General features: G+C 39.6%; 2 protein-coding genes across 3 annotated transcripts in view; one reads left to right on the top strand and one right to left on the bottom strand.

The window, feature by feature from the left end:
- Nucleotides 1–6,688, top strand: part of pde6c (phosphodiesterase 6C, cGMP-specific, cone, alpha prime) — a 31,375-nt gene extending 24,687 nt beyond the window's left edge. For both annotated transcript variants that reach the window (XM_031315038.2, XM_031315037.2), the window contains 12 exons: nt 153–218; nt 521–676; nt 939–1,046; nt 1,470–1,579; nt 1,688–1,775; nt 1,863–1,963; nt 2,134–2,241; nt 2,402–2,465; nt 2,961–3,035; nt 3,132–3,215; nt 4,162–4,315; nt 4,438–6,688. In XM_031315038.2, the coding sequence (XP_031170898.1) occupies nt 153–218; nt 521–676; nt 939–1,046; nt 1,470–1,579; nt 1,688–1,775; nt 1,863–1,963; nt 2,134–2,241; nt 2,402–2,465; nt 2,961–3,035; nt 3,132–3,215; nt 4,162–4,315; nt 4,438–4,472 (1,149 nt within the window). In that variant the 3' untranslated portion in view covers nt 4,473–6,688. The remainder of the gene's footprint in view (nt 1–152; nt 219–520; nt 677–938; nt 1,047–1,469; nt 1,580–1,687; nt 1,776–1,862; nt 1,964–2,133; nt 2,242–2,401; nt 2,466–2,960; nt 3,036–3,131; nt 3,216–4,161; nt 4,316–4,437) is intronic.
- Nucleotides 6,689–8,660: 1,972 nt separating this feature from the next.
- On the bottom strand, nt 8,661–25,361 carry fra10ac1 (FRA10A associated CGG repeat 1). Its single transcript, XM_031315562.2, has 14 exons — nt 25,229–25,361; nt 24,724–24,803; nt 24,413–24,505; nt 22,861–22,906; nt 22,566–22,642; nt 22,275–22,358; nt 22,063–22,147; nt 20,596–20,641; nt 13,726–13,839; nt 12,406–12,448; nt 11,723–11,850; nt 11,461–11,511; nt 9,472–9,556; nt 8,661–8,848 (listed from the first exon to the last, which is right to left on the bottom strand). Exons 1-14 carry the CDS (start codon nt 25,244–25,246, stop codon nt 8,806–8,808), a joined length of 993 nt encoding a protein of 330 aa, XP_031171422.1. The 5' UTR covers nt 25,247–25,361; the 3' UTR covers nt 8,661–8,805.
- Nucleotides 25,362–25,427: the final 66 nt, after the last annotated feature.

Below are 25,427 nucleotides of genomic sequence, written 5' to 3'. Positions count from 1 at the left end.
TTGGAGCACTTGTCTGAAGTGTTTGAAAACCTGATGTTTTCTGCTTTTTGTCGCCAACCTACGAATTCAAGCTGTTCCTTTCTGTAGGTGATGGCAGAATGTTCATGGTTTCAATGTAAATCATAACTCCTTGTTCTCTCTTTTATAACCAGAACACCAATGAGAAGTTTGACGCAGACCCCGAAGACTGCGACCCGAAAGACCTGTACAAACTGTTGGTATGTTTTGTTTAAACCTTCAGGACAAATACTTCCTGTGACACATAACATTATCAATGACTTACTTATCAAAGCATAAAGGTTTGTATGAATTTGTACATTCATACACACTTATTTCATTTATTATCTGCATTATTTTGGATTTTGAGAGTGGATTTTAGAGAGCATCATTTCATTTTCATTGGAAAATGTTAATCATTTTCTCTACGTTTACCTACTTTGAGACTAATCGTCTGCACTTTTGACAGTATTGAATGATTCATGGATGTCTTCTGAGTGAATTGTGTTGTGTTTTTGATCAGAGAGCAACCTGCCCGCCAGCTGACAACGTCAACGGAGAGAATCTGTATCTGTTCTCCTTCAGTGACTTCCCCGTATCAGAGTTTGACCTCATCAAAGCCGGCATTCGCATGTTCTTTGAGCTCGGAGTTGTTGAAAAGTTTAAAGTTCCTCCAGAGGTGAGTCACGTAGTCAGACACTGACTTCGATGTGTCAGCCCTAACAGGATGCTCTTAACGCTTTCTGGCGGGGCATATGAGTCTATTCTGCTGGGAAGAGAGAACTAGGTGTGATGCTGTAGCTACGAATCTGAGTGATGCTTGAGTCATGGCCATGTCTCATCTGAAAGCCCTCTAAAATGATTACATTTTCCATCCTCTTCACTGTCTCTTTTTCGCTCACCTTGTTCTCTGAGTCATACCCTCCCTCTCTCCCTCTCAGACATTGACCAGGTGGATGTACACCGTGAGGAAGGGTTACCGTTCCATCACCTACCACAACTGGAGGCACGGCTTCAACGTAGGCCACACCATGTTCTGCCTGCTGCAGGTAACTTCACCACTTCACAACTGTCTGTTTTTTTGTAGACAGCCGGATATGCTAATACCTTTTTACACTACAGCAACAGCACGTGTGGTGACAGGCTAACAGACCGCTATGTTTTACAAGAATGTGTGAACCACCTATATAGGCTTATAACATGCTTTATTTCATCATAAAGTTAATTGAGAATTGCACCAAAGCAGGTAAAATGTCCACATTAAGTATATTGAAATGAGAGCATCGCAGAGAATTAAAATTAGTATTTGAAGGTGGCCAATATTTTGCAGTTTCTAGATTTAAATGTGCTACAAACGAGACCATGGTTTTATCGTGTTCTGAGCAGGTACTGCATTTTTATAGGTCACAATCTATACCACTCAGCCAGACACCTGCACATAATAATCCATGATTTGTCTCCTCTGCCTACAGACAGGGAAGCTGAGGAAGTACTACTCCGATCTAGATGCCTTTGCCATGGTGGCTGCTGCTTTCTGCCACGATATTGACCACAGAGGGACCAACAACCTCTACCAGACAAAGCAAGTCAAAATATGTTATTGTGTGTGTGTGGAGGACGTGCGTGCATGTGTGCGTGTGTAAACCTGTGTAAATATATTTTGCCATTATGTTCTTTCTTTTTTCTGCAGGAGTGCACATCCTCTAGCTAAACTTCATGGCACTTCCATCATGGAGAGACACCATTTGGAGTACAGCAAGACGTTAATGGCTGAAGAGGTATGACACGTTACTGGACAATAAAAAATCAAATCTGACGTAAATGTAAGAACACACATTTTGACCACTCTTTGTCATCTCTCGCAGACCCTGAACATCTTCTGCAACCTCCAGAAGCGTCAGTTTGAGCATGTGCAGCACTTGTTTGATGTCTGCATCATCGCCACTGATCTGGCCCTTTACTTCAAGTAGGTTCTCTGAAATCCTCTGACTGCTCCCATGCTACAGCCACAGACTGTCTGACTATAGCTGGTGATGCTTAAAGGTTTAGCTGTTTGTCTTCAGCAGGTTTTCTGGAATCAATTTGCGTCATTTGTTTAGTTCAGTTAGTCTGACTGTCCGCCATCTCATCACACAGAAAGAGAACCATGTTCCAAAACATTGTGAATGCCACCGAGCCGATGCCAGAAGAAAAGCAGGCCATTGAATATATTTCCAACAACTCCACCAGGAAGGAAATCGTGATGTATGTAACTGATTCAAGCCCAAGATAATACAGCTTCATTCTGTTGAGTTTACCCTGAAATGTGTTTGTGAGAAGATTTCTGAAACAGCGGACCCTTGCATCATCAGTAGCAGGGTGTTATCTTGTCCTCCCTGATTGTCTGTCTGTCTCTCACCTCCAGGGCCATGATGATGACAGGTTGTGACTTGTCGGCTATCACCAAACCCTGGGAAGTACAGAGCAAGGTGGGTTGCCTTCACAGTCTTCAAACGGGCTGATTTAAAAAAGAGTTTGACAGTTTGTTCTGCTAAAATCAACTGATTGAGTTCTACACGTTGCATTATGTTATCCTCCCTGTCCTCAGTCTCTGATCTGGTTATTCAGCTTGAAATATGTTTGGTCTTAGCTCAATCATTTTCAGATGTATTATATCCAAAAAAATATATAGGGCAGCAGTTACTTTACTTAGAATATTGAATAGGAAAGTATAAAGCCATGACAACAAAAACAAGCTGACATCCATAGGCCGCTTGTATTACAGTCTTTGTTGTTCCTTGAGATCAAATGCTAAAAAGCTTTTCTCCATGAACAAATATTGAAAATAACCCCTACAAGATGAAAGAATGTCCTGAGAGTGAAATGTGTTTACTATATTTTTTGCCACTTATTCGCCACTTTACTCCCTTTTGTCTTTTATTCCCCTGTCTCATTATTTGTTCCTCTTGTCTGTTTCTGTCCAGGTGGCTCTGATGGTCGCTGCTGAATTCTGGGAACAGGGAGATTTGGAGAGATCTGTTTTGGACCAACAACCAATTGTAAGGGTCATACCCCTCTTGTGCCTCTTTTTTTATTTATTTTTTTATTTCTTAGGATTGTTTTTCATCTGAAACTCTCCCCTCTGTCTCTCTCAGCCCATGATGGACAGAAACTGTGCCGAACAGCTACCCAAGATGCAGTGTGGTTTCATCGACTTTGTGTGCTCATTTGTGTACAAGGTAACAAACAGCTTTCACACTGCACAACAGAGCAGTATGATTTTTATAATTGATGAAGTGAGGGTGATAGTTTCAAGATGGATTTCAAAGCGTAAAAAAGACAGATGTGGATTTTGCAAAAGGGCGAGTCGGGCCTGTGCTCTTTGTTGCAACAATTCATCAGTAACTGCTGGAATTGAAACACAGTCACAGTCTAAGAGACGTGCACCGATTTAATCCTGCTTCTATTTCATTTTGATTTCCAGCAAAGCACCATACAAAAACATATTCTTCCCATGACTTGTTTTGATTTAGTTCAATTTACGATTTTGATACTTTCAGAGAGCATGAGCACTACAAAAGTAACTAAACTGATTCATTAACCTTACTCCAAGGCCCTAGTTTAAAGTGTGACTTCTTTTTACAAGGCAATAATACTGATTTTCAAGCTCCCCTCCGACTGTGCAGTAAATACTAATCTGTAAAGCCTGTTGTGTTCAGTTTTCGATTAGACTGTGTCAGAAAGGTGTAGATCAAACTAATAGAGCACTTTGTAGGAACACAAAACAGCATGTACACGTGATCTATAATGCCCTTAAATTAACAAATAAATAACTCCTACAACTTACAAAATGACCATTGCGTTAAATGATTTCTCACTGTTATTATTAGCTTTACAGAGGTGGTGTTGTAGATTCAACCACGTTAGGGTGCATAACAGGATGTATAGAGATGAACCTGTTGAACCCAGCTGGCCCCAAGAGGAATGTCAGCTCGCTGTTTGTCAGGATGGTATTTGGACAAGAACACCCATATAAATCAACATGTCGCGGTTGTCCCTGCGGCATATCATGTATTTTCAACACCAACATTTTTCTTTCCTGCAAGGTCTTCTCCCTCTGTGCATCCCACAATGTGCTTACTGACATCCAGTGTTTTTTTTTGTTTTTTTTGGTTTATTTATCAGGAGTTCTCCAGGTTCCACAAAGAGATCAAGCCCATGTTTGACGGTCTGAACAACAACAGGGCACACTGGAACGAGCAGGCTGAGGTATACAACGCAAAGATGAAGGCCATTGAGGATCAGAAGAAGAAACTGGAAGAGGATGGAGCCAAGAAAGGTATAACAAAACATCTAAATCTATGTATATTGGTCCAGTTAATGGCCTGATGGAAGATCAAGTGTTCAGAAATGAGAATAATCCTGTATTAATACATCTCTTTTATTTCTGTGTTTAACTAGCCGACGGGAAGTCAAAAACCTGCACCATCTGCTAAGTTCCTTCGGTGCTTGGATCTGGACTGATGCGGTCTGGTTAGGACTAATCTAGGCTACACTAGCCTATTCTGGTCTGACAACTAGTCTAGTTGGGGCTTGACTAGGCAAGCTTGGTCCGGTCTGATCTACACCAGCGTAGTTCTCTCTGGTTAGGGGTTGTCCAGGCCTGTCTGGTCTGGTTCAGTCTAGCCTACTTTAGTCTAGTGTAGTCAGGTCTGGTCTGCAGTCCAGTCTGCAGTCCGCCTAACTATTCTCCAAGGATCGAAGAGTCAGAAACAAGAAGTAATGTTGGGACTCTGACTGCAAGAGAAGCCTTTTTGACTCAGAAGACATGATGTATTTGAAACTTCCTCCTTCCACACAGCCATGAACTTTAAAAACATATATACATGGACAACATATAGTTCCGTTTAACATAGCAATAATTCAAATATTCATGACATGTATGGTTTAATCCATGGTTGGATAAGCTCAGATGCTGTAAGCAAATGTTCTAAGTCAGAGTCTTCAGTGTAAATAGCTCAACTAGGTGACAGCATGTGCTGCATGTGAGGTGTATACATGCCAAAGCAATAGTTTTCTCACATTTCCTTTTGGCAGTCAGTAATAACCATACAGTATAGTAGTTCTGTACATAGTGCACAATGCACTCAACTCAGCTGCTGCTGTTTTGGCAGCGACAGGCCATGTGTGGGTGGGCAGGGTCAAGGATCAGAGGAATGGGGTTAAAAGTCTGTTTTGGTTAAGAGTTCAAATCATGAGTTGTGGAATTATTTTCGTGAACACGAGAGCAGGAATCTGATATCTGAAGGGTCTGTTAATGATATGACAACTCTTTGAAACTCAGATACAGTGTGTAACAGCGTGCAATCAACAAGGGCTGATGTCCCTTACCTCAAAAGGCGCTGGTGAGTTGTGTGAGGGTATATTTATTTTAATATGCAATCTATCTATATAGAATTTTGTTTTTTTTTGAATTCTTCGTCTGACAATTTTGTACTTAAACCGTCTTCACGGATGAAGAGTTTGAGACGAGCTTGGGCGTTCGGAAACTGTGAACAAATGCATGGTAAAATCACATGCAGGCATCAAGAAAATGTGTTGAATTTGTGCAACTTTATTGTCAGCTTTGAAAAACACCTGTAAGCTGTTGTCCTTGTGTCCAACAACCTGGAAAAATAACTAAATAAAAAAAAAAAGTAACATGCATTGTATTTACACCAGTGTTTAGAGCAAAAATTACAATTCCATATTGATTCAAAAATGTCTTTTAAACATGCATGATTTTACATGCATATAGTTTATTACATAGAAATTGTAAAATGTAAATTGTGTAAACTTAAAAATAACTAATAACTGATTTGAAGGATGTACAGTAACATTTGCTTCTTGTAAGGAGTCACAGTCAGTCAAACAGGGAACAGTAGATCACCTCTCTTATAAGAAGATTGGATAGGATTTGATCTGATTGCCAGCCAGCGTTTGAGATCCACACCGATTAGACTTTAAATACCCTTCTTACAGAAGAGGTAAAACAGGCTACTAAAGCCTTGTATGTATATGCAGACGACTTGTGTTTCAAATGTGGCAGATGCAGCTATAGCATCATTGATTTTATGGTGGTACAGGCCAAAGTCTCTTTCTTCCCTGATGCAACAGTGAATCACGCAATAACTGCTGTTTGATGTCCTGTCAGTGTGAATCTCCATGTAAACCTGAACAGGACTTGATCTGGTCAGGCATCTTTGTTGCCACTCTCTCAACTTCCTGTTACACAATGTCATCTCCTCTAATTAACAGTGCATCACTCAAAGGCACTTAATCCTATCCAAATGGCTTTGGGACTACCTGGAAACTCCTTTGCCGCTGCTTTGAGGTGAAGTGAGGAGCTGTTGTGGTCACTGGAGGCAAAGCTGTGCAAACACATTTACTGTTTAAGTGATGTTTTATTTATTTGACCATGAATTTACCTCATTTCTGCTGTACACATTTTATATGAATGGTTACACCACCAGTTCTGTCTCCAGTGATAAGAATGACCCCTCACTTTTTCCTTTTTTGAGATATCAAATAATACACTGTATACTTTCTACTTATCCCATCAACTGTCTTTCAGACATTAGAAATCTATCATTTGATGTATGAGATGACTATGTATGTATGTGTCATGAGATGTAATATGTGTAAGCAAATAAAAGAATTTATCAAAGTGTAAGAACAGAGAGACTCACTTTTTCCTCAGTGTGAAAATAGGTGATACTTTAGTTTTTATCCACAATTAACGAAGGTTAGACAGACTCAGAGAACGAACTTAAGAAACCTTGGGCTTAGCTGCGACAGCACACATTCTTAGTCATATATCGTGCAGAGATCTAAGAGGCTCCAAAGCTGGATGAGCCTCTGGGGAAAGAGGATCAGTGGATTGGTTCTGATCCCTGCTTGAAACTATGTTGTCTGGCTATGTTCTTCAGCATCCTGTGTCCTGCTGTCGTTAAGGGTCAGTGGGGTGCAGAGCTGCCCCCCTCTGTAGAAGCAGTTAAAGCAGTTACACTGATTTAAATAGTTATATATTCATACAGTATATTCTGGATTTCCAATTAGTGAGAAAGAGTAGATGCAATTTTAAGAATTTTAAACTAGCTAATTCTACTTTTTTAATAATACAACAAGAGTATTTTGATGTCTTCAAATGTGGCAGAAAGAGGAGCTTTACATTTTAAAAAGTTGTTGAAGGCAAGAATCTTTAACCAAGAAACAAATGTTGACAACACAACTGATCAACTGTAAAATGCATCCAGGTGTACAAGTATAGCCAGGGGCCAAACTATATCCCACCGCCACTCATAAACAGGCTGCTATTACTCAGTGCACCGTTTACTACACTTAACCACCTGTTAGCTAAACACTGCCATGAATCACACAGTACATTACTTCTTCTGAGAAAGCAGAGAAGTTAAAACGAGACAGACAGTAAGAGGTAAAGTAATTGTATTTATTTAAGCCAAGGTCTTTAATCTCCCAGCAACCTCACGCAGTTTCTTTCTCTGTGAGTTGAAGTCAAGGCAGCTCTTCAATCTGCCCTTGGCTAGAGGGATATCTTAAGCTAATCTTGTAAAAGCAGAGTGCTTGAATCTTTTGTGTTACTACTATTACACAGAATTTTTACTCGCAGAGGAAAGAGTACTACTCTGGAAAATGTACCAAATCCAAAGTGCAGTTCAACTCAATTCATAAGAGAGAACTAAAAGTTTAGGTAATTCTAACATATTAAAACAAGAGTATAAAGCCGTGTGCGACACCCCTCCAACTGTCCTGGAGGCGGTCCTGGCCAACCTCAGCAGCCAATCGACAGCTGATTGAGCTCACCTGGGCCCTTAGCCTATAAAAACTGGCCCATGTGTTCACTCTGTTTCGCTCCTTCCTACAGCTTACGTGCACCCTGCAGTACTTTATTTTGGTTTGCACTGCCATGCATTGCTGACATGGCTGATCCCCTCCATTGTTCATTTGTGTTAACCTCCATTTGAATAAATTACTTGATTTAAGTATACCCTTGCATGGACTCCTAAACAACTCTGTAATGCTGTACTTAGACACTGGGGCTTTTGAGCTAAATGCTAACGTCAGCATGCTCACAATGGCAATGCTAACGTGCTCATATTAAATTGGTGTAATGTTTATCATGTTCTCATTGGCGTGTTAACATCTTTGCTAGCACAGGTGTGAATAATGAAACTAATGATGGCAGGATTCCATTTAGCTGCTTTGATTTCAGGTGTGGTGAATGCTGGCTTACTGTCGACTGGGACAGCAATCGTTAGTTATTAGCAACACCTGTGCTTTTCCTACTATGACAAGTCAAAATGTCTGTTGTGAAAAAGTCCTGTCGGTTACACAAGTAGTAGTCATAAACCAAAGTATTGGAAAATTGAAATTTTGACTTGATGTTGGCTTTAGATGAACATTTAAGGCATCATTAAAGTAATTACAAGTCATCCAAAAAGGAACATACATATCTGAACCAAATTTCATGGCACCCAGCCAAAAGTCGTGGAGACCTTACAGTCAGGACCAAAGTTGAGGACTGACTGACTGATGGAGTGAAGCAATCATGACTATTCGTAGTGATAGTGGTGGGATTGAAACTTAGATGGTGACAGACATGTAAATCAAAGACTCGTGACATGTACAGGATAGCATCATGTTTATTTCTGCAGAAGTACTGAAACAAATAAACCTACATGCACACAAGACTCTAAACAAGACGTGCTTAATGTCAGTGGTGCGCAGAAGGAAGTGTTCTCACAGCAGGGCTCCCGCTGAATGCAGCAGTCAAAGAAACATGTCTTCAAAGTACTCATCAAACTCCTCCTCCCTAGACAGATACAACAAACAAAATCAGAGAAATGTTATTTCCTTTAATTCACAGTGCTGCTGACACAGACTGTTAAATGCTTTGTTTGGGTGGCCCCTGACTTAACTGGAAGTGTTACCACTATGCTTTTGTTATTTCATTTACATTTGATTCAAGCTCGAGACAATATGAAAGGATGTGGGGGAGGGACAACATTGGTACAGAATACAAACAAATAAATAGTGGCAGCCAGCAAAAAAAAAAGACAATTTAAACGTACCTCAGAAAGGCAAATGAGTAGGTATGAATGTGTTACATTCAAACTTTATGTTCTCCATGATGGTTCTGTTTTGATGACTTTTGTTCATATAGTAAATGCGCTTGAATTGACCCTTTTCAGTAATGGTCTATCTTTCTGAGAGCAATTCAAATGTCAGGAGAAGCATGACAGGAGCAGGTTAAAGGTTTAGCGACTCTCCTGACAGTTCGGAACAGCTTTGTGCGGGGTATCTAAGTGGTCTACCTACTGTGCTATATAGAGCTCGTATCCTATGTAGGCTAAGTCGTAAAGACTGTCTGTGATGGTTTTACAGCAGCTTACTGGGTGAGATTTAATATTAACATTCGCTAGACTTCAACCTCACCTTGACTTCTCCTCCACGGTGGGAGCAGGTCCTCGCCAGTGGTCGGCTTCCGATTGACCCTCTGGCTCATCCCCAGCTTCAGAGTCTAGTAGGTGAGATTTAGAAAGCTATCAGTCACACTTCCAGAAAGGAAAAAAAAGGTTGAGCAATAATCCTTATTCATCAGTTTTGATGCCAGGGTCTTTACTGCCCGGCTGCGTTTCTGCTCAAAAATTAAGTCCGGAAACAACCAATTGAGATTTGAATCACCTTTGTCAGATATGTTTCTGACCAATCAGCTAATGTTTAGGTAGCAAACTAAACATTGTAAACAAGTATAAAAACTAAGCGCTTGTAGATTAAAAACCAGATCACATTGTGCAAAACAAAAATGATAGGTTAGCGCTGTCAGCCCCCCTAGATGTGGCCCTAATATAAAGTTTCCCTCATCAGGAGACAAAGGTCTTCCAGCCCAAATCCGTTTTCTGGCATATCCAGATTGATTTTCGAAAGTCAAGACAGCTGATTGACATGATTTTTGCAAATCGGATCCAAACCACATTTGGAGATGGTTTGAAATGTGATACCAATTGGATTTCTACAGATGTGTCTCAGTCCGGTCACTCAAATCGGATTGTGTGGAAGTGTCTTTTGCGTCACTCGCAACGTGACACACAGCGACAACGTCAAATCCAGAGTGACGGAAGTGCTGGGCAGAATCCATGGTGCTACTAGCAGAGCACTCTGGGGGGGAAGCGTAACAATGGACCTTCATTTCCGATGCTTTCACGTTGGAAAGCCGCATCACCAATAGGGCTGAGCGATATGGAGAAAATCAGATATCGCAATATTCTTGTCCTAATACCTAGATGTCTATATTGTGGCAATATTATAGGGTTGACAATTGGTGCTTTAACAAAATGGTTAACTGCTCCTCAGATCTCTGCAGGGTGAATTGAGACAGCTAGCTAGACTATCCGTCCAATCTGAGTTTGTCGATTGCACGACTAAAACAACTTTTGAACGTACACGTTCCACCGAAACAAGTTCCTTACCGAGGCTATTTTGCAGAGGCACCGTTGCTCCGTCTGGTGCCTAGCGCAGCCCAAGATGATTGTGATTGGTTTAAAGAAATGCCAATAAACCAGAGCATGTTTTTCTCCCATCCCGGAATGTTGTGTGGACTAGCCAGACCTTCCTTCGCAGCGCTGTGGAGGAAGGTCTGGCAATGGGAAACTTATACCACATCAACCCATGCAGATGGGTTGGTCATGTCTGGACACGCAAATCCGATCTGGTCACTTGCAAATAACAGTGTGGACAGTCTGTCTTAAAGATCGGATTTCAGAACCAAATCAGATTTGCTTGCAGTCTGAACATAGCCAATCTCCATAACCTTAATGTCCCTAACCCCCCCGAACGCATCGCTCACAAATTACAAGATATTCCAGGATTCCAATTTAATCAGCATATATGCAATATATGCAACTTAGGCAAAGAAAGAAAGAAAGAAAATGTGTTTGTGTATGCATTCCAAAGTATGTTGAACTCAATGACATAACCCTGGACAGAGAAAGTTTGTTTTTGTGTACACACCACCAGCCTGCCCATCCATCCATCCAGATCCTGGAATAAACAGAACAGTGACATGGGGGCAAAGACATACTTCATTTCACACTGTTCACAGTGAAGGGCAAAATGACAAGGAAAAAAGGAAAACAGTCGAGAGGAATGCACAGTTAAGAAAAAGCAGACGCACTGTCTGTCTATTACTATTAACTACAGGACTAATGGATGTGTTTCCATAAAGGGTTGTCAGGAGAAGTGTCCTGACCTAGAAGCCTGGGGGAGTAGATCAAGTCTCCAGTGTGTGTGTTTTTAAAAATGGAGGAGGTACTTTGTGTGTGTGTGTGTGTGTGTGTGTGTGTGTGTGTGTGTGTGTGTGTGTGTGTGTGTGTGTGGGTGTGTGCGCGTGTATGTGTGTGTGTATGTGGGAGTTATGAATGCTACCTTTGTCCGAGTCCCGCATCTCCTCTGAGCTGCTAGAAGAGGCGGAGCGATCTGTCGAGAAACAGAGAGAGTTAAAAAATAATGTTTTACTTAAAGAAAACAAATAAAATGCATAATGTAAAACACAAAAGAAAATTCCTGTATATATTTTCCAAGAACAAAACATTAACACGGCTGCTCCCACAGGTTGTTCCCATCTGATGACACTACTGCCATGATTAATAGCACAGTTTATTTGGCTAGAAGAGGAGAGGAGTCTTACCTCTGTGTCTCTTGTGTTTGTGCCTCTTGGAGTGTGAAGACGATCTCTTCCTCTTCTTCTTCTTCTTCTGTGGTGGCTCCTGGTTCTCTTCCGATACCCTTTTAGTCTTTGCTTTCACCTCCTTCCTCCTACAAACAGAATCCCACTTTGAACAAGCTGTATTTACAATATAAAGCAGCCAATTACAGCACTATTTGTAAGGCAACATAAAAAGCTTCAGCTCCAAAGGCACTTTCAGAGGTGCATGAATGAATCTTAGCTAAAGGTTTGAACAGATGAAGGCTTCTATACATTTTGAAGTCTGCTGGAACACTCAAGGGACTTTTAAATCCTAACCAACTGTGAAAAGCCTTGATATCACATACTGTATCTAAAGCCAGACTTTTGCAGGTGATATCTTTATTTGGATCTCATTCATAACCACCTCAAGCTACATTATCACATTCAGTTGTCAAGATTCCACTTAAAAGAAAAAACGTGATATACACCCTGACTGGTAAGAAGTTTGTACAGGAGACATAAATCATAGTTTGAATCCGAAACCCCAACATGCTACGAAATAATGTGTGCTGACTGTCTGTGGTGACCTGCCCTACTTCTAGCAGACCAGTGCACTCTCCACAATCTTTCAAATCATTCATCACGGTTATGTAAAAAATGTCACAAAGGCAAGAAGTACTTACTTGTGGTGGTAATTGAGTTTGAAAGAGCATTCCGGGCATAGTCCTACAATAGAAACAACATGGCATAATCACTACCAACTCAAATAAGATAATGGTTGTGGAAAAGTTTTCATTGTTTTTTTTTTGTGATCAATTTTTTTTTTATTAGCACCTTCAGACATACAAAACAATCTTCACAATATGTGACAGATAATGTCAGATGGTGCACAGAACAGAGAAACACAAATTGAACAAGAACAAAGACCCTCACCCACCCCCCACAGTCTCAAGGAAAACAAAACAAACAGACAAACAGAAACCACACCTTGCCTAATCACTCTCCTCTAGTTCTTGTGGGGCTGAGGTCATTAAGTCTGCTATTTGTGCTGCTGCGCTTTCCCATAGGCTGATAGTTGATGATCTCGCTTTGTTAATCCTTGCTGTTTTCATTGTTTTTAATGTCATTGTTATTTACAGCAATTATAAGGGTGCTGTGAGATGAATTATTGCGCTTCTTTTACTTATTCTTATATGATTTATTAAGGGATGACTCCTTAATGAAGAGCACATTTTCTTAATTTTACTGTAAGCATTAGACATGAGTATTACTTTCAATTGATGTTGCTACAGTATCTAAACGCTGCAACTAAAATGTGTAAATTGTGAAAATGGTTCAACCAGATATGTATATACCAGTGTTGTCTGCATACATGTGGAAACCTCCTCCATGATGTAATTCTGGTAAATAATATTTTAAAATAAACTAAAGAGAAGAAGGCCGAGGACAGAACCCTGTGGAACTCCTGTTTTAATTTGTCAGAAAGATGATTTCTCACTGTTTATAATAACACAACTAAGTTTTGAAAATTTGTAGAATTTAAATGCTTTGGTGTTTTGAAAAATGTATTTATTAATTTCTATTCATTAATTAAGTGCAACAGTATTCCTATCCTATACATTTCTCCAATGTGCCTTACTAAGTTTGCCAGATCATGTCTCATTTCTGTCACAACATTTGGGACTGTCAAAACATTTGACTTAGAATTAATACAAATTGAAAAACATTTTGAGTTAATGGATATGACGTGTTGTAGTAGCTTGTTAAAAGAGCTTGTCATTTCCTGTTTGACTGGGTTCAAGATAACAGGTGGATCCTCCAATTACAGTAATTATTCTTAAAGGATTTTCTGCAGTATGAAACCTGAAGGGGGATTATTATGAGCCGGGTCTTGGAAACCCCTACTAAGCCACAGCCACACACACACAGACATACTTTATTTGTTTTTATTTTAGAAAGAATGAACAGAGAAAATGAAAAGATAATGTGTGTGTTCAGCTTACTGAGTTTGACTAATGCATTTTTCTTCTCGCCGTGTTCCACATAGGCAAAATTCACCTCCCAGCTTTTTTGGCCTTCCACCTTCTCGCAGCGTTTGTTTCCACACTGGAACTGACCTGGAAGACCAGAGAGCATATGTGCTGTGTAACATAGATTTCAATGACATTTACATTCATGTGATATTTTAGGCATCTATCTTTTATCTACAGCAATTTACGATATGTATATAAGCAAATATTTTTACAGTAAATGTAAAATACAATAATATATTATATATACAGTATTATATATTACTGTAATATATATATACCACAGTGTGTAAAGAATTATTATGTATGATATAGACAGAAGGAATTAAAAAGCACAACAGAATGTATGCAAGTAAAACAGAAAGGCATAGCAAAAAAAACAAATGTTTCATTTAAGGATTGAGAGATGCAGACCATGAATCTCCAAAGGCTTCCAATTATGTCAGGCAACCTCCAAACCCCGCTGCTCTCCCCTCACCCCCCTCCGTCTATATCTACACCCCTTCCTCTTATCCCCCAGCTCCTTCTCATCTCCCTTTCCTCGCCTCACCTCATCCCCTCAGGCCTCCCACCAGCCGCTGCACAGCCTGCCTATTATCCCTAGAGGAGCTTAAGGTGGCATTGATCTGGTCTCTGGGGTTCCCTCCGATTGTAATAGAGGGAGTGAGTGCGTCAGAGCAGTCCATTCTTGGCACAGGGGCAGGATATGCACCTTACTCTGAGAGGAAAGGATGCATTCCCTCACCTGCCTAAGATCAAGACTCTGTAAACATTCAGGTGAAGTGACGCTTGCTGTCATGGCCTTGGGCCACTTACTTAGGCTATAAGGAAGACTTTCTCTTCTGTATTAGATTAGGGGTGTCTGACGTCAGCTAAAAAAAACACACCTGGCTTCAGTCCTGAGTTGTGATGAGGTTGACTGTGTTTATTTGGGTGGGCCTGATATTAAATTTAATTAGGTAAAATAAATCAGTAAAAATGTGAGTTTATAGTTGAAACAGTCAATATGCCAGTGCAGCTCTAAAGCAGAATCTTGAGCTGTATTTGTATTTATTTTTATGGACTAAAAGACACCATATGGATATCTTTGCAAGCAATAAAAATGTAATATTATTGCTGATACCCTTTGATCCTTAACCTTGCTGTATTTCAAACTCTGTGGCTGCTTACCTGGATGATTCTACAGTAAACATAAATCCACAACATTTTCCGCTTGATGGCAAGTTCATAACTCAAATTTTTCTAGATTTCCAAGCTGTTAATTCGTAAACTGAAAAGTTGATACAGTGAAATCAACTACATTAGGACAATTTAGGATTAACACTTTTAGTCTGTCAATCATCATCAAGATTAGAGTTCATCCTGAGACATAAATGTCAGTCTCTCTACCAAATCTCTCTCTACCTAATTTCATGGCAGTGCATTTGGAGGTATTTCACTCAAAACCACAAAGGATTCAACCTCATGGTGCCACTACAGACAATGTCATTGCAATATATAGGTACCAGGAATGTCTGTACTACATTTCATGGCAATCCATCCAATAGTTGTTGAGATATTCCAATCTGAACCAATGTGGTGGTCTGATCAACTGACCAACATTGCACAGCAGCTACATGTATATGTTCACCTACCTACATTTAAAATGTCTTAAAATTAAAAAAAGTTCTATGTGCATAGAACCTGCAAATGCCAGCGTATCCCTTTAAATCCTTAATGACTGGCGCTTTCTGACACTGTATGGGTGTGACTTGGGACAGGGCCATCATCTCTACTCTGTCCCAATGTGACGCCATGAGCAGTGACCAGTGCCCAGGGACCCAAGAGAATCCTGTCTTCACCATCATCAGTGACGTCAATCACAATCGCACTGAACCTCTCCCATGACGTACTCTTTCCATCACGCACACAAGCAAATTAATTAAATACATCTACTCTATGTATACACCAGCTTTTATCTGTAAAGAAAGGAGGTAAAAGCCTGTGCTTGTACACAAAACTGAGTGCCCTTGAACAAGGCATTGAATCCCCTCGCTGCGGCAGAGATGCAGCTCAGCGTTGAATAGAAAAGAATGTGATATATTCGAAGGTTACAAGGTGGAGAGTGTGAATGTGTCTGACCCTCTGGCTATTCAAAACTACAACCCTGACAGAGTGGAGTCAAAAGAAATGTGTTTCCAGGCAACGTCTTTGCCGAAATGAATGTCAAAAACTGAATATCGGAAACTATTCTTAGGAAAACTATGCTTCACCTGTTTTCTGATAGTTTTCAGCCCCCTGGTCCTACATTTTCCCACATGAAAGCTAAAAAGCACGGCTTTTATTGGTGGTGTTCAAGGCAGAAAATAGTGCCACACAGAGCATCACTGCATTACAAAATAAGCGTTACACAAAAGCTCTTGTATGGGTCTCTGTTGGATGTTTTAGATAAGAAATTATCTCCACTGTGTTTTGTTGACAAATATTGGGAATCCTCACACATCAGGTGAGCCTCACATGCTCCATGAAAAGAGCTGGCACCAGGGTGACTGAGCAAACTCATTTTTTAAGAAAAGAAAACTACTGTCCTTCTACGTCAATAATGCCACCAGATGGCTGCATGATTAACATTCACTGGATGAAATCAGAGTAGCAGTGACCTGAGCCAGTGTTCACTCATGAGCAACTATTAAAAAAGTCACAAAGAACACATAATCAAAATAGGCTGTTTTATTTTGTGAAAATATTATAATTTTACATCAAAGTTCAAGGGGTATTCTGACTAAGCTATTGCTATTAGACAAATCATGTCAAGTTAATGCAAACACTTGTGCCTGTGGATATATCTCTGTTACATGAGACCAGTTGACTTAGGGAAAAAAATAAATAAATAAATAAATAAATAAATAAATAAATATATATATATATATATATATATATATATATATTTAAAGGAATGGTTTGACATTTTAGGAAAATATGCTTATTTGCTTTCTTACCAAGAGTTAGATGGGAAGATCAATACCACTTTCATGTGCGTTAAATATGCAGCTACAGCCAGGAAGTCCTTTAGTTAAGCTTAGCATAAAGACTGGAATTGGGGGAAACAGCTAGCCCTGCTATGTCCGAAAGTAACAAAATCTGCCTTTAGCATACAGACATGAGAGCAGTATTCATCATCTCATTTAATTTTCAGTAAGAAAGCAAATAAGCATACTTTCCAAATGTCAAACTAAGGCTATGCTAAAAAGGTACATAAAGAGTAGTTAATGTCAAGAGTGATCAGTGCTAGCCATACTTTATTTCGGTGGCCCAAACACATACATTTGCACCCACCGAAAAAGGATTTTTGTGTCCCTAAAGTGAATTGAAATTTCTGTCAGAATGTTCCATTTATGTGCAACATTGAGCTTGTGAAGTCAGTGCTGTTTTGCAGTCGACTCGTGATACTCACTACCCCCTACCCTCCCATCTCCTGTGGGAAACACTGAACAATCCACACTCTCTGCCCCCAGGCAGATTTTTCAAATATGGGAAAAGTAACTGGCATCCAAAAGACTTTTTCCAACATCCACACAGTCCCACTTCTGACTCTAGATCAGATTTAGCCTTTTTATGTCTGTCTTTCCTATTGATAAACAGTTCAGACTGCTGACCTGAAGTTCAACACTCTCTATTTTGCAACTTTTATTTACTCCACAGCATCCTGTGAACTAAGTAGACCAAAGGGCATGACATACTACTGAGATTATGTTTTCTTCTATCTGTCTCTCCCTCTGGAGACTGTTGAGAAATTTTTTCTTTCATTCATAATTTTTCTTAATTTGAATGTGCAACACCCTATACACACTCACCGATAAAACCATTGAAACAATTGAAACAGAGACACTGGCAGTCTCTATTGTTAGACTGTGGGCTATGGGCTAATGAGCTATCACTTCTAACACTTAGAATACACTCAGTTATTTCTCCAGGGCTGATTTATTTTGTCTGACATAACAGAGCCCAGCAGGATATCCTTACAAACTCCAAATTCTGTCTACATTGGAACACAGGCCATGCTAAAGCAACTGTTTAAAGCAACTGAAAGGATCTCACCTTTAAATTGGGCCATCACTTTCATTTAATCTAAAACAGTAAATTTAAGTAAACTGGTGACAATATTCAAACTCAACCAATTTGTTAGCAGACTAAAGTGAGAGTGTGGTGGCAAGCATGTTAAAAACTATTTTTTAAAGACATGAAAGTTACATAAGCCAAGACCATTGTCCATTTACTTTGACAGGCCCACCAAAAATAAGCCTGGCCTTAACTACCTTTGGCCCTTTATGTCCTCTTGACAGCAAGATTAAAGCTCAGAAGGGGGACACGCATAAAACATGACTTGGAATGAAGTGTCTGCATGAATTAGACCCCACATGTAAATCTGCTCCAGCGTAATGGACTCTGAAGAGACATTTGAATATTCAATGTGCTCATTCAATGAGGGATTTCAATCATTAGACAAATATGCCTCACATTAGGGCTGGGCAATATATCGATATTATATCGACATCGATATATGAGACTAGATATTGTCTTCAATTTTGGTGTTGTCTTTTCCTGGTTTTACAGGCTGCATTACAGTAAAGTGATGTAATTTTCTGAATTTACCAGACTGTTCTAGCTGTTCTGTCATTTGCCTTAACTCACTTAGTCATTATATCCACATTTCTGATGATTATATATCTAAAATCTCATTGTGTAAATTTGAGGAAGAAAATACACGTAACGTGTTTGTTAGACCTTTAAAAATAAAAGGATCTTTCAGAGGTTTAATTGTTTCTGGACTAGACATAGAAAGGGAGGAGGATGAGCTAGAAGTAAAAGTAAATCTCATTCTCCAAGAATATCCTTAAGATCTAGGGAAACTTAGGCGGATAACATGTGATCCTGCTCTCATGTACATGATTCAAGAACATAATACGTTCTCCTTTTTTTTTTTAACATTTCAACCTCTAAAAAGAAATAAGGAAACCTTTCGCTACTGCACATTCCTTCATCCCATATTATACCGTGGCCATGAAAAGAAAGGTCAGCGTTCTTCGTAATCCACCTGATTAGGTGAGCAGTAGACACCATTACATAATACCAACCTGACCTGAAGTGCACGGACAGCAGGAAATGATAAATGGATGATTTCCAAAAAAGGTGTCCGTGGCAGAGCGGAAGTGCATTGCCCCTTTACAAGGTAATGCAGGATCATTTTAATTCGGGAAAAACTCTGTGTTGCTTAATTTATCTGTAAGCAGAAGTGGAGTCTGGTCATCTGACAATCACTATAACTGAGCCTGGACTAACAACATTTCATTTCAAGTGGAACTAATTTGATAACTCATGTACAGATTTTGCATTCAAGTGCCTGTGTTTGAATTATACTCATCAGCCTTCATATCAAACCAAAATAAAGTCATATTGAGTCCATGATAAACACTTCATCCACCTTTAACTTGCAACGCTTTTAACTTTCAATTTGCACAAGCTTTATTTTCTGCACGTCTGAATGAGGACGTTGGGTCCACCTTACAGGATTAGATTAGTATTGATTTCACTGGAGAGTTTAGCGCTCTGTGCTCTAAATAGTGCTTAAGAAGTATTTCTGTGGGAATCATTAATGTAAACAAATCACAGAGATGCCAGTTGAAGTGAAGGGACTCTGACCTGATCTAATCCCACTTCCTGTAGAGTATTGCTACAGGGGTGAACTGTCAGAGTCCAGGATTACACAGTCTTAATCTGGAACAATATATTGGTTTAGTCAGCTTTCTCAGACATTCTGTGTATGTTTGTGTGAAGCTGTATTGATGCAAACATTTTATTCAGCACATTATTTGAATGTCAAATGTGCGTGTGCGTGTGTGTGTGTGTGTGTGTGTGTGTGTGTGTGTGAATGAGTGTCTTAAAGCATATCAGTGAGTTGCCGAGGCAGGTTTACCATCACAGAGTTGCTGATTTTGTGCCTCCAGCAAAACCTATAAATATCTGTCACTTTCACACAAAGGAGCGGTAGACAGAGAGGTGGTTGTAATAATCCTGAACAATTAATCATCAAAGCGTTGCCGAACTGTCAAAGTAGGCTCCGTCACAAGTGCAGAGTTAGAATGAGGTTTCTCTTTGGGTGTGAGGCATAAACAGGAAACCAAAATGTTGGGAATGGGGGACTATTTGTGTGAATCGACAGATCGATCGACAACTGAATTGCGCGAATAGTACCCGAAACAAAATGAAAACTCAAGTGAAAGATAATACATTTTAAGGATTATTTAGGCCAATCTGGCAAGCCAAGAAGTGAAAGTGAAATAAGTGTATTTGTATAATGTCACATGTGGAGAGACTTGTGTCAGAAAGTATCCACTGTATGTTATGCACTGCTGTGTAAATGGCTCTGTACATCTCTGTGGCCATCTAGTGGAGAATGTTGTGTAACTGTTTTGTGGGCATGTTAGTAGGAGAAACCTTAGATGTGCCCCAAATCCATACTACATACTAATTCTGTACAGAATGTACTACATCGTTATAGCATATTGTTACTACTTAACTCTTTATACTAACAGGAAATTACACTATACTTTTGCAGTATGAGAACACTACACACTAAAACCCTGCTTAAAATGAGGATGTAGTATGGATTTGGGACAGGCCGCTTGTCCAAGTGAATACCTTCATTGAGTAACAAGAATGTTTTGGTGAGTTTCTCTTATCCTATAGAATGTAAGTATTGTACTGCACAGCGTTTCAACAAAGCTGTACACAAAAATATGTATTAAAAAAAACATGCAGAAGTGTATAAACTGAAAATTAGGATAATGTTGAGTTATGCCATACCTTTGCCAGAAACAACTTCATTCTCAGTCCGCCAACGAAATCCAAACTGGTGTGGGCACAAATTTAAATAGACAAGACACATCAGTTACAGTTTTTCCCTCAAATGAATCTTATAGTCTTAAATCAAGCCTTATAAGATTAATTTAATTTAATAACTCAGTATTTACCCTGTATTTGAATATCAGCAATAGCCTTTGGTGCACTCCATCAAAGATAAAGCTACAGAAATAAAAATTGAACTGAGGATGTAGACAGCTGTAATGCATATCTCCATGTAAATATTGTTTATAATTATTTCTGTCCTGTTTTCTTGTGAAAGGACACTATGTATGCACATTTACATCTTACTCTAAATGTAATTTGGTGTGTATGTATACAAGAATCAATGAACAAATGATGCAGTCATTAGTGTTTTTGCCAATGCCTTTACATAGCATCATCTGCATGCTGTCACACTGCCTTTACACAACTGATCAAAATCTGATTCAACTTGTGGGAATCATGATGCAACCCAACACTGTATTTACAGTCATTAACAAATATTAATAATTTGTGAGAAAATCTGGATTTATGTAGCAAGTTTTGAGTCAACTGGACTGATGATCAGTTTTTAACTATAGTGCCTCTAATGAGTATAAGTCAATTATAGGGGTTACATCCGTATGTCATCTGTCAGAGATTTGTCAACCTCCTAACAGTCACACTTGAGAGATATTTGAGCACAGCGTCATTGAACCAAACAGTGCAGCTATAGAGCCTTAAGCACACTGCCCTTGGGTTTAATATATTGTCTTGTTTTAAAGCCTGGCCTCAAACCAGAATGGCCCAGTGGACACTAGAGACGGAGCACGGTGCCAAAACACATCATACCTCTAACATTTATTCGAAATGGAACAGTGGTGGTGGCGATTAGTGTCTGAGTTATGAAATTTTAACCTTTGCTCCACCGCTGGGACAATTATTGTCATTTTGGAGCACAATGCAAAAATGGATCATCTTGCCAAGTCCTGGCAGCAGTGTCTGGGATGGCTGATACTGCATTCTATGGGCGTCAAAACTTCTGTTTCACCTTAACAGAACTTGTGTTTCACTTTTTCTCAGCTGCTCCAACAACCACATTTTATCTGGGGGATTAACAAAACTAAAACCTCATTTCCAACACAGACATAAAATATTTTTCTATTTTGTGTCCGGAGGTATTTTCCCATTACTCAACACTGAGTTAACAGGAGCCTCCTAATGATCCACATAACATACATACAGTACGTGATCATTTGGATTCTGTCAAACCGCATAACAACACAACACAGCACAGATACACACAACACTACAACATCAAACAGCTACTACTGTTAAAGTATTAAAATTAAAATAATCACTAATCGTCAGGCGACATGAGCCATCTGTTACAATGTATGTGCTGTTGTAATATCTCAATCAATAAATCATTTGATCATTCCATCCCACCTTGTTTTCCTTGTATCTGCTGAGATCAGCTATGCAGTACTCTTTAAACAGCTTGTCGTAATACTTCTTGGCAAGTTCTTTTTCCCTGGAACAGAATAAGTCCAGAAGTAATGTAGACGACAACACAAACTTGTCTGAAACAGAACGTTATAATCAAAAGCACACTGAATATTAAAGCAGCCTGTATGAGTAGTTGACTATTGGATGATCACCATGTCATGTCTTCCTCGTCCTCGTCCCTCCAGAGGAAGCGATGATTCTCACGCAGCACATCCCCATCTGTTTTGTCTTTGGTTCTGAGAGAAAGAAAAGATTCCATGAGAAGACGAAATATAAGGAGATAGGGAGAAAATTACAACTGGTATAATTTGTAAATTAAAAATCTTGTTGGATGAAAACAATGCATAACCAATGTTCTGTTATGGTTAACATATTCTCATTAGTTATAGCATAGAGTGACAGCATAGCAACTGAATGTCAAGCGTGAGTGAGATACTACTTACCCAGAGCGTTTGAAGTCGGCCATCTGTCCTCCATAATAAAGTATGTAGTCACCGACAAACTTCTTATGTCGCTCAAACTGGAGACATCTGCTTAAGGTCAGTCTCTCTTTGAATGTTAACTTTTGTACACTGTGAACTGATTTTGTTTTTATTTCCAACATTCCTTAGTTTTAAATGGAGGCAGTTAAGCACTTGATATTATTTTTGTTAAATTATTGTTTTGAACATATGTATAAGGCATAATGTCTGTAGTTTCATCAACTTGACTGCATTATCATTTCACATTAAAGGATACAGCATTCAATGATATCAGGTGGGCTCTTCTATTTCTGGCTTCCTCTCTGAAAAACAGAATGAAAATAGTAAAACAAAGATTAGATCATGTTGACTTCATTCTTCTCAAAGCATGGGTTTAAAAGAAATAGTGTGAGACATTGTATAAGTCTGAAGTGTAAATAACTGTATTATGTAGCTGGCAGAAAAAAAGTAAGAAGAATCACAGGAAAATATGTTTACACATAAATGATGGTCCTATGTGGTTTTATTAGAACTTAGAACTGCACTTGAAATGTAGCTCAGGTGCATCCCATTTCTCTTAATCATCTTTGAGATCTTTCTACACCTTAATTGGAGTCCACCTGTGGTAAATTCAACTGATTGGACATGCTTTGGAAAGGCACACACCTGTCTATATAAGGTCTCACAGCTCACAACGCACAGAGAAAAAGCCAAGCCGTGAGGTGGGAGGATGTGCCTGTAGAGCTCAGAGACAGGATTGTGTCGAAGCACAGATCTGGGAAAAGCTACAAAAAGAAAAGTCTTCTGCATTGAAGATTCCCAAGAACACAGTGGCCTGCCTCCATAATTGTTAAATGGAAGAAGTGTGGCACAACTACAACTCTTTCTAAAGCTGGCCGCCTGGCCAAACTGAGCAATCCGTGGAGAAAAGCCTTGGTGAAAGAGGTGATCAAGAACACAATGATCACTCTGGCTGAGCTCCAGAGATCATGTGTAAAGATGGGAGAAACTTCCATCACTGCAAAACTCCACTGATCTGGGCTTTATGCTTTATGGCTTGAGTGGCCAGACGAAAGCATCGTCTCTGTGAAACGCATGAAGGCACCTAAAGGACTCTCAAACTGTGAGAAACAAGATTATCTGTTCTGAAACCCAGATTGAACTGTTTGGCCTCAATTCTAAGAATTATGTCTGAGAGAAACAAGGCACTGCTCATCACCTGCACAATACCATCGAACGGTGAAGCATGATGGTGGCAGCGTTATGCAGTGGGGGTGTTTTTCAGTGGCATGGATTAGTGGACTGGGAAGGAAAGCTAGACAGAGCAAAGTATAGAGGCATCCTTAATGAAAACCTGGTCCAAAGCACTCAAATGACTCGAATCACACAGCCAAGACAACACAGGAGAGGCTTTGGAAAAACTCTGAATGTCCTGGAGTGGCCCAGCCAGAGCCTGGATTTTAACCCCATTGATAGTCACCATCCAACCTTCCAGAGTTTGAGAGGATCTGCGGAGTAGACTGGCAGAAAACTCCCAAAACAAAGCGTGCAAAGCTTGTCGCGTCATACCCAAGAAGACTCGGCTGTAATCGCTGCCTAAGGTGCTTCAACAAAGTACTGACTTAAGGGTCTGAATACTTAATGTCAATGTGATTTTTCTAAATAAATTTTGCATAAGTCTCTAAAATCCTGTGTTCGCTTTGTCATTGTGGGGTATGGAGTGTAGATTGATTGGGGGGGGAGGAATGTATGTAAATAATAGGCTGCAACATAATGTGTAAAGTGAAGGGGTCTTAATGCAGTTCTATTTCAAAGCAATTGTACATTACCTGTCCACTTCATTGGCGTGTAAACTCCGGTGAGCCTTTTGGGAGTGCCGGCCTTTCTGGAATGGCTTCTGTAATATTTCCTCCTCACGTTTCCTAACAAAGGTACAAATACAGAAAGCTTGTGTTGGTGGATGAGGCTGTCCTAACCACATCGGTCTAAATGTAAGCTACTGGAGACAAAAGTAAGGATGGTAGACTATTAATAATACATTGTATTAGCCGTATAATTACTTCCTACACAGTTTCATGTCAGCACAGAAACCCAATGAATTTAGATAAACAGAATTTGAGGCTATGTAAGTCAACATTACCTTTTAAGGCCACTCTCTGAGGACTCTCCCTGCCTATCATCATCACTGAAGTCGGAGTCATAGCCCCCACCTCCGTGCACCTGAGGAAACACAGGAACTAATTTGAGCCAAATCCCGAATTGTCCGTTTTAAGATGCCACAAAGCAGAACATCTGTAAGGTGCCATTTTGTGTTTTGTAGTTGATGCTTTATAGTCGTGCCTCTGTAAAGTCGCTTCATCATTAGGGGTAAAGTACATAGGCTAGATTTTGATTGGCATTATTGGACTAAACGTACAGCTTAAGTGTGGCACAATGTGGTAATGTTACAATGTTGCTGTATGCTTAAAACTTAACTGTAAACAGCAAAGCCGTCAGGAATTAAGAGTAACGTTCACCCTGTGGGCAACTTAGCTTTCGGCTAATGTTTCATGCTAACTGGCTAGTGACAAACACACGAAACAAATGTTCTTCCCAACTTGTTTGCATGAAAAAAAACGGATTATCGGCTTTAAAAGAGATGTTACCTTTACAAGACTATCCATGAGTTCCCTCACTTTAGTCTCCAGCTTCCAAATGTATGTTTACAAAATGAAAAGTACGTCGCAATTTGATGACGTGAAACAACCAATCGCGGTACGATGACGTTTAATGTAACTTCATGAATTATTATGAGAGAAGATGAAAATAAGTCTCCGTATCCTTTAACATTAATATTAATAGAGG

The sequence above is a fragment of the Sander lucioperca genome, chromosome 22 (assembly GCF_008315115.2).
Source record: "Sander lucioperca isolate FBNREF2018 chromosome 22, SLUC_FBN_1.2, whole genome shotgun sequence".
Lineage (NCBI taxonomy): Eukaryota > Metazoa > Chordata > Actinopteri > Perciformes > Percidae > Sander > Sander lucioperca.
Note: the sequence above shows the minus strand (reverse complement) of the source record. Positions and strands in the feature narration are given on the sequence as shown.

Excerpts from the sequence above, each read along its gene's own strand:
- fra10ac1 (XM_031315562.2), bottom strand. Across the intron at positions 22,359-22,565 it reads GCCGACTTCAAACGCTCTGG|AACCAAAGACAAAACAGATG; the intron begins GTAAGTAGTATC and ends TCTTTCTCTCAG. Across the intron at positions 11,851-12,405 it reads AAACTCAATTACCACCACAA|GAGGAAGGAGGTGAAAGCAA; the intron begins GTAAGTACTTCT and ends TTCTGTTTGTAG.